The sequence below is a fragment of the Opisthocomus hoazin genome, chromosome 14, assembly GCF_030867145.1.
Source record: "Opisthocomus hoazin isolate bOpiHoa1 chromosome 14, bOpiHoa1.hap1, whole genome shotgun sequence".
NCBI lineage: Eukaryota > Metazoa > Chordata > Aves > Opisthocomiformes > Opisthocomidae > Opisthocomus > Opisthocomus hoazin.
In genome coordinates, this window is record NC_134427.1 from 3308469 (window position 1) to 3323849 (window position 15381).

General features: G+C 36.7%; 1 protein-coding gene across 1 annotated transcript in view; it reads right to left on the reverse strand.

Moving 5' to 3' along the window:
- The window catches only part of CHM (CHM Rab escort protein), a 74731-nt gene that overhangs the window by 10199 nt on the left and 49151 nt on the right, over positions 1-15381 (reverse strand). The window contains exons 9-13 of the mRNA XM_075435667.1: positions 13692-13769; positions 7646-7750; positions 6696-6759; positions 5707-5803; positions 1007-1099 (exon numbers count right to left, since the gene is read on the reverse strand). Of these exons, the coding sequence (XP_075291782.1) occupies positions 1007-1099; positions 5707-5803; positions 6696-6759; positions 7646-7750; positions 13692-13769 (437 nt within the window). The remainder of the gene's footprint in view (positions 1-1006; positions 1100-5706; positions 5804-6695; positions 6760-7645; positions 7751-13691; positions 13770-15381) is intronic.

Here is a 15381-nt window from a genome sequence, read left to right on the forward strand (position 1 = left end):
GAACGATGAATTACTGTCTTTAAGTATGACCACACTGTATTTTAAAATGCTTTGCCAGAGTCAGAACACAGCAACATCTCCTATGTGCACAATACCTATTCTACGAGCATCTACCAAAAATGTGATTAAATCCAAGATCTCAGGATTAAATTTCAAAGATTTCTGTGGAACTAGCTCAAAGTATCTCAGGGGCAATTTCTTTCTCAGCAACAACTTCTTTGTCAACAGCTACTTTCCTTTGGGACTGTGAAACTGTCCACCTCAAGATCAAAGTTCATGAAAGTAGCTGGCAAGGTTTCCTTGAATTCAGGGCCAAACAGTTCACTAGTGGAAATGACTGGAAATGTATCTGCCTGATAACACTGCAGTGCGTAACATGCTTCTACTGCTTAAAGCAGAATCCAGAGAATTTCAACTAAAAACCGCATCCAGGGAAGCATGTGAAGACCACAAAAGGATGAGCATCGGTGTTCGAATAAGAGAAGGCAAAAGCAAGCCAAGAAGCTTACAGCACTGAGCACATCTGGCAGCTGCAGGAGTAAAGCAGATCACTGACTTGTGAGGTTTTGAGATCTTTTGTTAGGGACACCCAAGTGACAGGAATCGTTAAAAACAGGATAGTGTAAAAACAAATAGATCACAAATATTTAATTTCACTACTGCACCTCTGAAAGACATGCTAAGGAGCAAATATGTTTCCATGAAAAAGTGTTAAAAATTAAAAAGGTCCTACACACTTATAGCCACAGTCCTCATATACTGAAGTTAAACCACAGCTGATGAAGACTTGGAACATTAGATCATGAAATACAAAAAAACCTGACATCTGTCTCATCAATCTCACTCTCAGAATAGATTCCTTTGAAATGCTGATATCTAAATAGCAGCTCACCATATGTTGACTCTGATGACAGATTCCACTGTTCAGTAACAGATACTTTAGTTACAAGGGTAAAATATATTTTTTGCAAGACAATCTCTTAATATTTCATTTATTTATTTTTACCTTCTTCTGTATTTAGATTGAATAACTTCTGTACAACAGGCTCTAAATCTTCCCTAGCAGTTTTAGTTGATGGACAGGTTAAATGGACTAAATCTGTTAAAAGAGAACACAGACTAATTACAATCACCAACACACAGATATATCAGTATCACAATTTTTAAAAGGCACAGTAGGCTTCTAGAAATCACTGCTCTTCATATAAACCATTCCCTTTAACCCACAGAAGTACTATATTATGGCAATACAGTGCATATACACCACACAGAGAAATTTTCTTTATACATGACATAATTATCTCTCTCCAGTTCAGAGAGAATATAATTCTGCGAATAGGTGTCTACCGATGCCAGGAAAAGCAGCAGCAAGAATCTGGGTAACGCCTCACATTTGCCATTAATGACCTCTAGAAGCCCCAAGAACATTCTCATCATGGTGTTGGCAGTCCCATAGTTCAACAACACACTAAACCCGCAAATAGCACGACTTCCCTCAACATCCTCCTTAAGAGCTACACTGGGACTGAGCGGGAATTTGTAAATTTGGCTACAGGCAATTTAAGTCTGGCTGTACAGGAGTTAGTAGGAAGCTATCACCACTGAAGTAAAAAGTTTGAGGAAGACTTCCAATTTTTTTTTTATTGCACTAAACACTAAATAGGAGATAAGGTGAATAGATGCATGTTTGGAGTCACAGCTCCAGTGGGATGGCAGTTAACTACTTCTCGCCAGCCACACGGAGAACGGAGAACAGTGGGAACACCGCTACGTTCTGACAAACTAGAGGGAACTGAAAGATGAGCACTGCTAATTATCAGCGAACTGTTCTGCCATCTAAGTTATGACACGTGCAATGCCTTGGCACAACGGAACATTAAAGCTCTACAACATTTTATTCCTCCACCTTCTTACAGGAAGAGAGAAACAGCAGCTCTGTGTTTGGGTAAGGGTGAAACCAGGCTGGGTGGGTCAGCGAGGAGTTACGGTAACTGGCGACACTGATTTCAAGTGCTTGATTTCAAGGGGTGCTCTGTACGTATCAGAAACAAATCACAGAGTGCAGCAAAACCATCCTGGAAAAAGGTGACATGAAAAGATTTTGAACCACAAGAACACATTTGTGGAACTGTATAATTAATCAAAATTCACCTTACAGCACAGGCAAATCAATGTAACTAAATCCAATTTTGTATTTGGGAAAATTCACAATTTTGCCTGAATAACGCAATTTGATATTTACATTTCTTGCTCATGCATTGTTTTCATGAATATGAAGTTGCTAACAGATTCTTCATGGAACATACTGCTCCTTTATGTGTTTTATTTTGCAAACTAATGAAGCTGCTGACTCCTTAGAGAAGATAATCACTCGATGCAGCTCGTGACCTCTTTTCTGTTCCACTGGCCTCTCCTCAGACACAGAGCTAGCTACTCCGCTGCTTTATACCATCTGATTTTATATCCATTCACTCAGCTATTTCAATCCTCATTTTAAAGCTTTTTATAAAACCACCTTAACGGACCCATTTGCTACTGAATGGTTCTCTGGAAACTTCTCAGCAGAGAAGTGTTTGTCAGAGAACCATGAAGAAGTTTAATATACCTTTGTACAAAGTTTAAACTGATTCATTTTCTCGTTGTTACTGTACATTTTTGATCAATTCAACAGAAATGCATGGCTATGGCATTATTTTAAATCCCTATGACATTTTTCTCTTTTTACTCTGAAGTCTGGCTGTATTTGTGTCATTATTTAGAAGTATATATCTTGAAAGCTTTCCTGGCTGCAGCTATGTCACAGAAAGTTGGACACTGACTCCCGGAGGACGGGAAATGAAACCCTTCACGCTCCTCTTCTTTCAGATTGCACACACAGAGATGATATTCAAACATTAATTTTTTTATTTAACCAAAACCAAATCCTCTGTCTAAAAGGAATATGTACTAAAAAAAGTAAATGCAAACAAGTGATGATAATGAAAATCTTTCTGTAACCGGAACTAGATGTTTACCACCCCAAACATTCTAATACAATCTATTCTTTCCTCAAAAAAACCCAGCTATAAATCGCTGAAGTTCACATCATTTACTTTCTATAGAATCTTTTTTATTATCTTTAAGGTTATGGCTATGAGTCACAGTCATCAGTATATATTTTGATTATACTTGATTTACTCAGGTATAACTGCATTAGTTACAGTGGTTGCCAACATTTGTCTTCAAGTAATTCTTCCAGCAAGAAGAACGATGAGTTTAGTTCATGATTTCATCATTACAGTCTCAATTTTTAGGGCAAGTGAAGGAGTTTGGTTCCACTCAACTGGCAATACAGATGATGTGCCTGTCATTTATGCGGTGTGATCAAAGAGTAGATGTATTTGTATACTTATCTTAAATAATTGTTTGAAGGAGAAATCAGTCAGGTTAAAACCCATTTACAGATAATGATGTAAAACTTTAAAAAAAAAAAAATCATGAAATATGTCCCATAATAGAACTCAGCTATACCTAAAATACAACTATATTATTTCAATACATGAAGACAAATTTCATTAAGGAATGTAGTATCTTCTCTTTGGAAATGAAAAGAATTTATGGAGAAAAGTAAATAACAGAAACTTTAATTTTTCAGCACCACAGAAATTCTCATGAAACTAATAATTCATAACTACTTGAACATCCATCCTTCTTCAGAACCATATAATCATTTAGGTTGGAAAAGACGTCTAAGATCATCGAGTTCAACCGTAAACCTAACACTGCCAAGTCCACCTGCTATATATATATTTTGTGAATCTGCCGTATGGATTTCACTTCCTGCTATATATCTTTTGTGACTCCTCAAATAAAGTAAATCAGCTATTCAAAGGATAAATCTTGACAATATGTTTCATAGCACGAAGTTCCTAATTACAGATTTATCTCTTTCAATTATTATTTAACCTTGAATGACTTAATCATTTAGTTCACTCTTCTTCCATTGCAAAGAACTGGGTTCAAGCCTAGGTAACAGTAAACCAGACTGGTTATTATTACAGTTTGTTATTTTTTGCCAAAAAGCGTTAGGTCAGGTAACCTCTAATCCTATTTATCTTCCACAGAGTGTCCCAAACTGGTAATCTATTTAACAGAATTCAGAAAAACAAATATTGGAAAGGAAAATAAATACCCAGTAAGAACATTTTGTTGCTCATCTATTTGAGTTCACATAAAATACCGACAACGGAGTCATAAAGCTCTGTACAGAGAAAACTGTTAATGGAAATATTGGGATGTCCTTTCAAGAAAGGTGCTCTCTCAGATACTTTCAGAATTCAAGAATCTAATGCAGTAGATAACAATAACAAAGTCCTCAAAAGAATTCTTATAACTTTACCTCAAATACATCACGATGCACGCCCTCCCTCACATCTTGTAACGGGACATAATCCCACCTCCACCAAAACTTTCAGAAGATAAAAAGCCCCCAAATATTGTGTACTTCAGGTACTTCAATTTAATAGTTCAGCTCAGGTAGTCCATTTTCAAAAAAACAAACTCATGACAAACTTCCAGTAAGATTCACGTGCTTTAGAATATTGTTTTAATCTACTAAAGGAAAAATATATCATTGTGCCAGCAAAAATGTCTGTTAAGCTACCTATTAATTGTTCAGTTTGGGCTGATTAAGAAAAAAGCAGAAACTGCAGCAGAAACAAGAACATGTGCTCGAAGATCTGCTGCTGGAAACAATACTGAAATATACTTGATGCTTGTACTGAGAACCTGTCCTTACGAAAACAAATATCTGTAGCATTTTTTACAAGGCCACAGAGTCCTAGGACATAAAAATTCTCTTAAATTCTACAGGCAGTCTGAAAGGAAAAATAAAAACACATGCATCCATGCTAACTAAGATTCCACCTTTTTGCTTACAGGTTTTTCCAGAAATGATCTGAGAAAATACTTTGGGTGGGTTTTGGCCCTTTAATTATACTGGCAAGAGAAATTCTTGGCAGAAAATTTTACACAGAAAACATTTCTAAGTTCAAAAAAAACTCAATATTTTGACTTGAAGACTGCACAATCTTAGCTAGTTACAGTGGAGAAGAAATAGTCTGCTAGAGCTCTCCACTAACCTTATCTGCCATCCTACTAAATCTTCAGTTGTCTTAACAATCTTGCAGAATAAACAAAATGTGGAATTCTAATATATTTTTTTAATCTTCAAAAAATACAGGATTCATAACAAAAAGTTCTTTGTTGGTGCTATTTTATAATTACTGTATTGCAAACAGAATATTGTCCCAGTACTAAGAAAACTACATCTATCAAGCTTATTAGCCACATAAGTGTTAAAAGGAACATTTGATGTTTGATCCGTTTGGAAACAGAGAACAATATACTTTATTACTGTGAAAATCACAGTAAGATTTTGAATAAATAATTATCACATGCAAATTTTTTTTAAACAACAGAACGCAACCAGAATCCTGCAGCACGATTCCTAAGCCCCATGGAACAGCACACAGCTGCTCCTGAACGAAGACAACGGACTATTTCTCTCACCCGCTGACAGCAGTAACCCAGGACACGTTGTTTTCTCAGGTAACAGCCTGGTCATTGTGCAACAGAGGAATGATACGCACATATTTTACATTTTTTTCAGAGTTGACAGAGTCAAAGGGAAAAATATAGTTAAGAACAGATATACCCTGTACTTACAAGTGTCCTTCATGCATGTCATGGTTGAGGAACACAATTCAATGACGCAAACTGCTGGTTTTCCTAGATCCACTGGAGGCACTGTCAAAATTGAAATCTATCAAGCAGAAAGAACAACTTACGTCAAAGCAGAGTAACATGGAGGATCAGCCAACCAACGCAATTCTGAGTAAAGGTGAAACATAACTGCAGACATTTATACAATTTTGTTTTCTGGTTTATTAGTAACAATTTGTGCGATCAATCCTGCACAAATTGAGCATCCAAGAATTTCTACCACAGTCAGAAAGGGCACCTCTGTTAGGAAGGTCTGCAGCAGAGGAACAGAAGGAAAACCTCGTACCACAGCCCTTTCGAAAAGGATGACAGTTCAGAAACTCTGTTGGCAAGAGACTGCAAAATCGTTTTTGACCACTGAGCAGAGCACTGTGAGGTGAGAATGACTGGAGTACTTTTATGCAGGACTGCTAGTAGCAAGCCTTCGGAAGAACCGACTTCTCTGTCATACGTGTTTTTATTCTGTAGACCCTATTTAACCTGTCAGAACACACGAAGCGTACAGAAGAAACACTTAACAGACTAACATCCTTTCAAATTAAGGTCTGTGAAGACTGACGAAGCAGAAACATTTAAAGAAGAATCTGAAAGTGTACATTAAGAACTTCGAACAGTAAAAGTGAATGTTAAAAAACCCCCAAAATAACGGTTAACAGTTTATTAAAGAGCAAGCAAAATGAACCATCTTCAAGACAGCAGCTTAGAAACTCTGTTAATTAACATAGTGCCAACCAAACAGGGAAACTCAAGTCATTGAGCTAAAACAAAATAAAATGAAGTTCCTGTTATAGAGACTAATGGATTAATTATTAGCAGAGCGAGCTGACTACAAAGCTGGAGTCAAGAAGAAACAAAAGCATGAATGAATTCCTCCCAACAACTAAATATTAATACATGCAGTTCATGAAGAGTGATACAAAATCGATACATACCTGCTGCTCTGAATCTGTGTTTAGTACAGACTGATCTGTAATGAGCACTGCTCTGGAGATCTGCCTACAATCAAATAAAAGAATTATGGCATTTCACAAAAACGTAAAAAATAGGAATTTGGGTTCATAGTTTTGGCAATACCAATCTAGACAACCTACTGTGGGAAGGCTGTTGAAACACACAATCTTTATTAATATGACTGTTAGTGGGATATTTTGCCTGTTACTGAAGTAGGACCACATCTGGAACATTGCTGCAGTATTTTCAATGACCAAAACAGATGATGAATAAATGAACCAGTGCCGTTACACAAAACAGCCTGCATATCCTTCTGATTTTAAAAGAACTCTTCTGTTTATTTGATCAATAATTTTTAGCAGCCCGTTACAGGATTTTTTATGACCCAAACAGCATAGGGCACGTAGGATTAAGGGGAAATACACTAGGGTGGAGTTAATTCATTGAAGTTTCTAATCCTCTATTGCCTACGATTATTTCTGCACTGCACCTACTACTTCAGTTCTGCTAATATCGTCTCTGCAATAACTTGAACACAAAGGCAGTATAAATACAATGCTTTTCTCAAGAACACCAAAAAACAGAAAACAAAGACTTTCAGTCCTGTTCTAAACCTGAACAAATTTAAAGCAAGAACTGCAACAGGTACCTCCACCTTCCAAACACTTTTTAACAAACATGAAATCCCTAATGCACTTAGAGTTATTGGATTTTTTTATAAGGAATATGATTTAGAGGACAATTTAAGAACACCTAAACATAGAAATTATACAGTATGTCCTCATATACATAGAAGAGGAGAAAAACTATGAACAGAACTAAGTCGTAGTGCAAAGATAAAGCAGGAGACAATCTCTTACGTTTAACTTGCATGGTACTTTCTAAACTATTACTTAAAGAAATTTACTGTGCTTATTGTTTTGCTACATACCTGTAACACACCTCTGTGCACACACTCTCTGAAAGGTAACTATCTTCCACAATAAAATAGTTGGCACTTATTCTTTGTCCAAAATGATCCACAATAGCTTTGCATCTGTTAAAAAAGATCAAACCAAAATATGAAATTTAGACATAAGGTAACAAAAGCACGCATAAGTTTTTGAAATTGAGTTATATAGCACATCTTTTATATCTTTCAAATAAGTTAGATACACATTCTTTAACATGTGAATCCCTAAAACAACTCAACTTCAACTGATAACTAAATCCTAGACTTCTACATTCTACAAGGTATATACAATTTTTTACATGCAATGTCATTATAGATAATGACATCAGAACATTAATAAATTGGCCACTTTATAAGGAAAACTATATATAAGCTAGTAACACTGGCATTTGATTATACATGAAAATGGCATACATTTCTTACCTCATGATACCCGAAAAAATAATACTGTGAATTATTTTGTAGGTGCTACCCTATCACAGTGTTATTTTTCCCCAGTCAGCAACCTTTACCAAAGACAACCTTATTTTGACAATAATATTCGACAAATTAAATGATAAATTAAGTTAAAGAGATGTAAGGAAAATCCCTGAGAAATGTGTGCATCAGACTGTTCCAAGACAACTTTTCTGAGCTTCTATCTTTGTGACTAAATGTAGCATTTATTTCTAAGTTAAACACAAAAGGAATAACTAAGTCACATCGCTTTAAGAGCAACACAAATGTCTTGATACATACTGTTTGCCTTTGAATATATATAAATTCTCACACACACACACAAAAAAAAGAAAAACCCAGCCCCCAGAAAAATAATTGTTCTGAATGCAAGCAGGTCAAATCAAAATGAGAATAATTAAAAGCTGAGACACTGCTACAAAAGTTTTCACGAGTCAAGTGTAACACAACAGATTAACACGCTTATAAATGGGACAGAAATGCAAACCACAAGAAAGAAGCAATTCAGAGAGCTTAAACGAGAACAGGATACAAATTTCAGATTTTAATGGGAAAAAACCTCTATGAAAGAATAAACTTCAGACACAGATATGACATCTATGAAACCACATCATATATTATATGAGACAAACAAAAAGGAGGCTGCATACAGACACTAACCAAAAACCACCCTTAGTGCCGATTCCCACATGCCACAATCTGTGTTCTATTTAATTGTGCGTATTTTCCTCAAACTGAGATGTTGGAAATGTTTTTAGAAACCTCTAAATGGTTTAATGAGCACTTAACGGATGCTTTTCCTATGTAAACTGCAAGCAAAATGCATGCACTACTAGTTCTTTCCTTATAGCTTGTTTCCATATCCTAAGGACCTTTAAGACTTCATACTGATTTTTGAAGCAAGATTTTAAGGTTTTCTACAATACCAGAACATTTACTGTGTAAATAAATAAAGCAAATTAGCTTTACTTAACTTATGCTTAGTGTATGAAAGTTACTATGTTTTTTAAAAAATTAAGTTCTTCTGAATCAGCATCTCAATGTTTTAGCTGATTTCATATACAGGACTCAAACCAGTAAGTTGTCTTACACACACCTGCACGCACACACACGTGTGCACTTGAAAACTTCAGAAGAAACAAAAGGTTGCCTAACAGATCCCTTCCAGATTCAGACGTGTTTTATCATAGCGCAACGTTACTCCCGTATCAGTAAATATCTGACATGCAAGTCATGCCCTAGGAATAAACAGCATTTCTCTAACTTCAAGTTATTCATTAGCTTCTGTCATCAAAACAATCTATAAGACTGGAGAAGACGAGAAGCAAACTTGAATAAGTAACAGCAATCAGCTGCCGCTCGTTTCAGTAAACCAATTGCCTCTAGTCTGAAATGAGAATTGAACAGGGTGCACACCATGCTTATTTACAAATATAAGAGGTTCATGACAATTAAGCATGTTTTTATAACACTAACTTCTAATGCTGGTTTCACAGGAATCTGCATACTACATACATAGCTATACTCGAATTCAACAGATAACTTGCGCACAGTAATTAAACGCAAAGCCTGATGGCACAAGCACTGGTTAACTTCAAACACGTAGCATTCTTCATACAGTTTCAATTGCAGTCTATTCAACATGTGTTTCATTTGCAACTTTAAGAAGTTTTTTCTTAAAGTTAACCTAACTGATTTAATTCTCCAGCACTCATTTGAATACTGCAAATAAACAAGGAAGTCGAGCTGCTACAGTTCATTTCTAATTATAACCTTTCTTATTGTTTATGAAACAATTTCCCCTGCCGCCCCCCTACACATTATCGAAGGGGAAAGGTTGATTAAATGTCATGTTGCATCACTCAAAGACAGCACAAGCAACCACACACTTTTTATTTTCCTGCTAAGTGCTGCTTCCTCTCCTTTGTTCAGGAATAGCTATCAGGTCATATGTTTGATAAGATTTTAAACAGAAGAAGTGAAAGCGCTTTTAATTTCAGTCTCCACTTTACTTCAAAGGATGATGCTGAGAAAATTTCTTTCAAGTCCTGCTTCCAAATATGGAAAACACTTATGCACTGACATTATCAGGTCTCTGTCATCTGATATGTGTTGGGACAATGAATCATACAGAACCCTCCATTGACCTTCTTTCAATGTGTCTAGATAAAAGGATGAAAATTAGAATCCATCTCCTTGCAGTGCCACGAGTTATAAATGTACTTTATAGGGCTCATTATCCAAACTAATGGACTAAGGGCGACATCCTTGAAATGGACTTACCAGCACTGACAAAGCCAGTATGCAATATTTCAAGAAAGATATGTAAATTACTATGTGTTTGCTATATCTTTTTATTACAGATGTATAAATTCCCATTTATCACATCATCTCCATTTTTGAGACAGAACTATGTAATCGGAAACATACACAGTGTGATCAACATAAAGTGCCTACCATTATTATTAATGCAATCTGTGTAATTTAAAATACTTTAAATTTTATCATATGTACCCAAAAAAGTGACCTACCATAAACACGGAGAAAATAAACAACAAAAAAGAAAAATAATTATCATGCATACATTCAATGTGCTTTTTCCTCAACCTAAGGAATATGATTTGGTTTTTATTTTTTAACAGAGCATCAGAGTTCTATCAAGAACACAGGATGTTCTGCATACATATTAAAACAGCAGACCTAATCTGACACAATACGCAAAAAACCAGAAATTTAAGTGGATTACCACAACCTTAAAATAGGTATGTCTAAAAGTTTCTATACTTTCTTGTTGTCTTCCCTGAATCCTATTTTCATAAGCTATAAAAAGGGCGATAGTGACACGATGAAAATAATTATACAGCTGGGGATTAAACCTACTGTTCTCTGTATATACAGTTTTGGGTAGTAAAAAAGTGAAAAAGCAATTCATCTAGATATTGAATGGGTTCTTATTTTTCTTGTGCTGGAGAGAATGTTAGCCACGTCTAGAAAGGAGCTGATATAAACTTTGGTGATATTTAGGGACTTCAGATCAAATACAAAATACCTGAGAAGAAAATCAAAGCTATACCTAGAAATATAAATTTTCCTTGCATGTACTAAAGCAAGAATAATAAAAATAGTGAAAAAATAACTGCACTAAGATCTTGATGAAGTCTGGGAGCCTATGGGAAGATGCTTATAAAATAGTAAGGAATAGTGCACAATTAGACTGAATTTCTACCGCTGTGAGTTAAACCTATTTAGAGCCAAGGCAAGCTGCCTCTGAAACTACAGAGACAGCTGTAGGGACGACGAGATATGAATTTGTCTATTACTAATTACTATTAATGGCCTGTTGACTCAAGAGCTCAGTGACTCATAAATACCCTCATTAACAATTTGATAGCTGATTTTTATTACACAAAACACTGAAGCCCAAAGTCAAGAGGAAATCAGAGCTAGTGCAGGGAGGGAATACGCAGTAAGGAAGGAGGTAACATGAAGAAAGACAAAGAAGGGAAAGGAAATAGTGATGATCTTCGCAACAGACTGGATAGCTTGCCAAGTACCACTCTAAGGAAAGGACTTAGCAAGTAAAAGCAGTATTGCATTCAGGAGAGAGAAAAGAAAATCAAGGGAAAATAGTATAACCAAGTAAAAACATATACCTGGGTCAAAGCAATCAGCTTTTTGAGTGACATTTTTGCTATGGTGAAGAGGATGTTTGAGACTTATAAAATTTATTAGGAAAAAAAAAAAGAATGTTATATGATCCTTCTTTCACTGCTGAAAATACTTCTTAAAAAAACCACATTTTGACCAAGGCCGCTTTAATTTCATCATCTCAAACAAATCTGACACTTCCCTTCTCTTCTATACATACTTTTATTTTGATTTAGAAACACTGCTTGGTAGAATACCTGCTTTGAAACTACAGGCGACCTAAAAAGAGCCAACAGGAGCAGGCCGGTGGCTCGAAGGAAAAGGCAGGAGACCAGACCTGGGAGCTGGATGTGTTGCGCCTCTGCATATTCAGCTTCAGATAATGGCATTGTTACAAGACCAGCATTTTCGCAATAATGAAACTCAGGTAAAGTCTTGCAAAAATATTACAGTAATCCTGCACCTCAAAAATCCATTCCTCAGTTTTAAGTGAACATGGCATAAGTGAACCACTCAAGCAGCCCAACAGCCTAAAAAAGACACCTGAAACCTAACTGGAAGCCTGTGGAACTTACTAGATCCAGAAAATAAAGGCACATTAAGGGAAAAGCAGCACTCCGTCTATTTTAGAACACCCATAACCTTAACAAAAACCCCATTTATTTCAAAGGTCTTCAGAATGTGCAAAAGAAGCTGTAAACTGGGGCAACCAGCACTGCTGACCAGTTGAGATCTCCACAGAGAGGTGTTTGGAAGTTGGTAACAACTAGGAGCTCTGTCCCTGTAGAAGAGCAAGTTAACTATTTAAACATTATTGGAAAATAAAGCTCCCTATCATAAAAGTTCAAATATTACTGTTAAAAAAAGTACAGAGATTATGAAAGGGCCATAATTTCATCTGTGTATGAATCATGCACTTAGGACAAGACGACACATGATGAAATACTATCACATTTGCATCTCAAAGTCTAAAACTAGGCAATGAACTTCAGAACCTTCAGGAACTGGCAGAAAGACAGAATCTGTTGTTTATAGAATTTCAGGAAAAACTGATTGACCGCGTCATGACAAATGTAGTTAGAGTACCATGCTCAAAGAATCAAAACGCGCAGTGCAACTGGAAAGTAAACACACTACATGGATCATTTTACTACTAATTTTCCTAATGAAATGTTACTACATATTTTCTAGCTTAATTTTCAAAATTTTCTACAGAATGTTTTGAACTTTTCAATTATAGAAACTAAGCTGAAAACACTGTTAAGAGAGCCAGAGTCTGCTGTTAGACCAATAATGGATAGAAGGTATATAACAGAAATCATGACAATTTACAGAGGTGTGAAAAATGCTGCTATGGAAAAAACTGTGGGTTGATTTTTCTTAGCTCAACTTTAAACCCACCTACAGGCCTGATGTTGTTGTAAAAGAATTTATCCTAGGATAAGAGGGCAGCATAGTTTATGACAACAATCTACCTAAAAACTCATTAAAGTCTTTTCTCTTGGAGTGACATGCATTATCAGCAAAGATTAATCCGATGAGTCTTTAGGTGAGCTCCATTTTTAAAAATGCAATAACAGAGGGCTTTGTTGTCATCTGATGAAAATCAATTAGAGTGGGTAAGGCCACAAGGAAAACTAACATCACTCATCACCAGCCCTCCGGCAGCTGAAATGATTTGTCTTCCAAGCTTGGGTGATCAGGAGCTGTAGTAATATCACAGGGAAATTAATTTAGTTTCTATATTCTAGACCCACTTCCCTTGTTCTGGAGGACCTATACACAAATTACTTTTAATCAAGGTTGATGTGTTATTAATACCAAGGAGGATCTTTGAAGAATCATTTTTTTTTAAATTGACTTAACACATTTTTCATCTGTATTTTGTACAAAAACAGAAGGTTACTTATATTACCCTTACCGTCCAGATTCTTTGTCCACTACAAGGCACCGCACAGAATGGCGAAGACAATAGATACCACCAAACACAGCACACATCCTAGAAACATATGAGGAAAAAATAAAGGTTACTTCTATCACAGCTATTTGTAATCAGTGTGTGTGTCATAAGCAAGGCAAAGTACTGTTCATGTTGTAGTACATTTTTAATGACGTGTCTTAATCTTCAAATTGGACAATCAAAAACCAATCAAAATAAAGCCAGTCATATAGTTTTGGTAAAGGATATGTTGTTGACTCTTCTTTGTATTAGCATTTATCTTATTGTTACATTAGCTTGAGCGCTCATTCCCTGTTACCAACATCAGTCACTCCAGATGGAAAAGCATCTGTTTCCTGAAGATGCGCAGCTTGTCCACTGACCACACTACGCTGCACATCGTAAGGAACGAGAATGGAAGAACACACGATAACCTTACCAAACTCCCACTAGAAATCTCGGCGTGATTCAGAAGTTATTTCTCTGCTCTTACAAAATGTACTGTGGGAACTTCACTGGCTACAAGCAGCTTAAATTCTGAGGGCACTGAGAAGTGCGCCAACAGAATGAAGACTTCTCACCATCTAACAGCGACCTCTTACAAACAGTGATTCCTCCAGGTTCTGCCTATGTCATGATACAGTCACTTATGATATTCTGTGCATGGACAGATGAAAATTTCCTGAATGAAAAAGGAACTGGCTTCCCAGATCAGTTTTTCAAAATCTAAAGTACACCAAGCTATTGAGCATTTTCCATTTGCAAACAAAGCCCATTACCTAAACCCAAGAAAATGACACTCCCCAAACATTAAGACAATATTGCAACTCATCTGTTTTCAAACTCTAAGGAGACGCACCGTTTAAAGATATCAGATGGTGACATTTAACTATGAGGAAGTTACTTTGATACAAGTTTATAGCAACTTTTACATAAAACAGTTGTTAGTGAGAGATTCTGTAATAATCTGGTCATGCAGGGCTCAACACGTCCCGCTCAGTCCTGGACAGACAGCGAACAGGTCCATCTGAGAATAGGACACTGCCACACCACTTGCAACCTGGCTTACTGTAGGCAGCCACTTGCTGCTACGCCTTACACACATTCCTGCCCAGTAAAACACCACGCCTGCTCAGAGATACTCGCCTTCCACTCGCCCCGGCATTCCACTGCTCACTACTTGTAATGACGCATTCCAGAGACTTCCCTGCTAAATCGTACTCAGACTGCCCACGTTTTAAAATGCTCAGCAAACCACTTTCTCCTCTCCGCTTTGGGATTCCAGCGAGGAGCTTGTCCGATCGCTCCCACCGCCTGACTCCCGGGCCCCCATCGGAGGTCAGCCCACCGCAAGATCTCATCACGGGCCAACATCCTCCTTGCGGAGATCTCGGACTACAGCTCTCCTCCAGATGAATCCGTCCCTATGCACCAAGCCTGAAACTGCTCTCCCATAATAAACACGATCGCAGGTGAACCCCCACATCCCAACTTCCCCCGTCCGCCGAAAGGCAGGCTTAATCTCTGGGCGTTACCTTTCTGTTGATTTGACGTGACATAAGGTAAAATAATTCACAAATAATTGAAGTTTAGTTTCTGCATACAATGGCTAGAATTTTTACTAGACCCACATTAACATTGAAATGACTGAGATATCGCTATTTTTAGTATT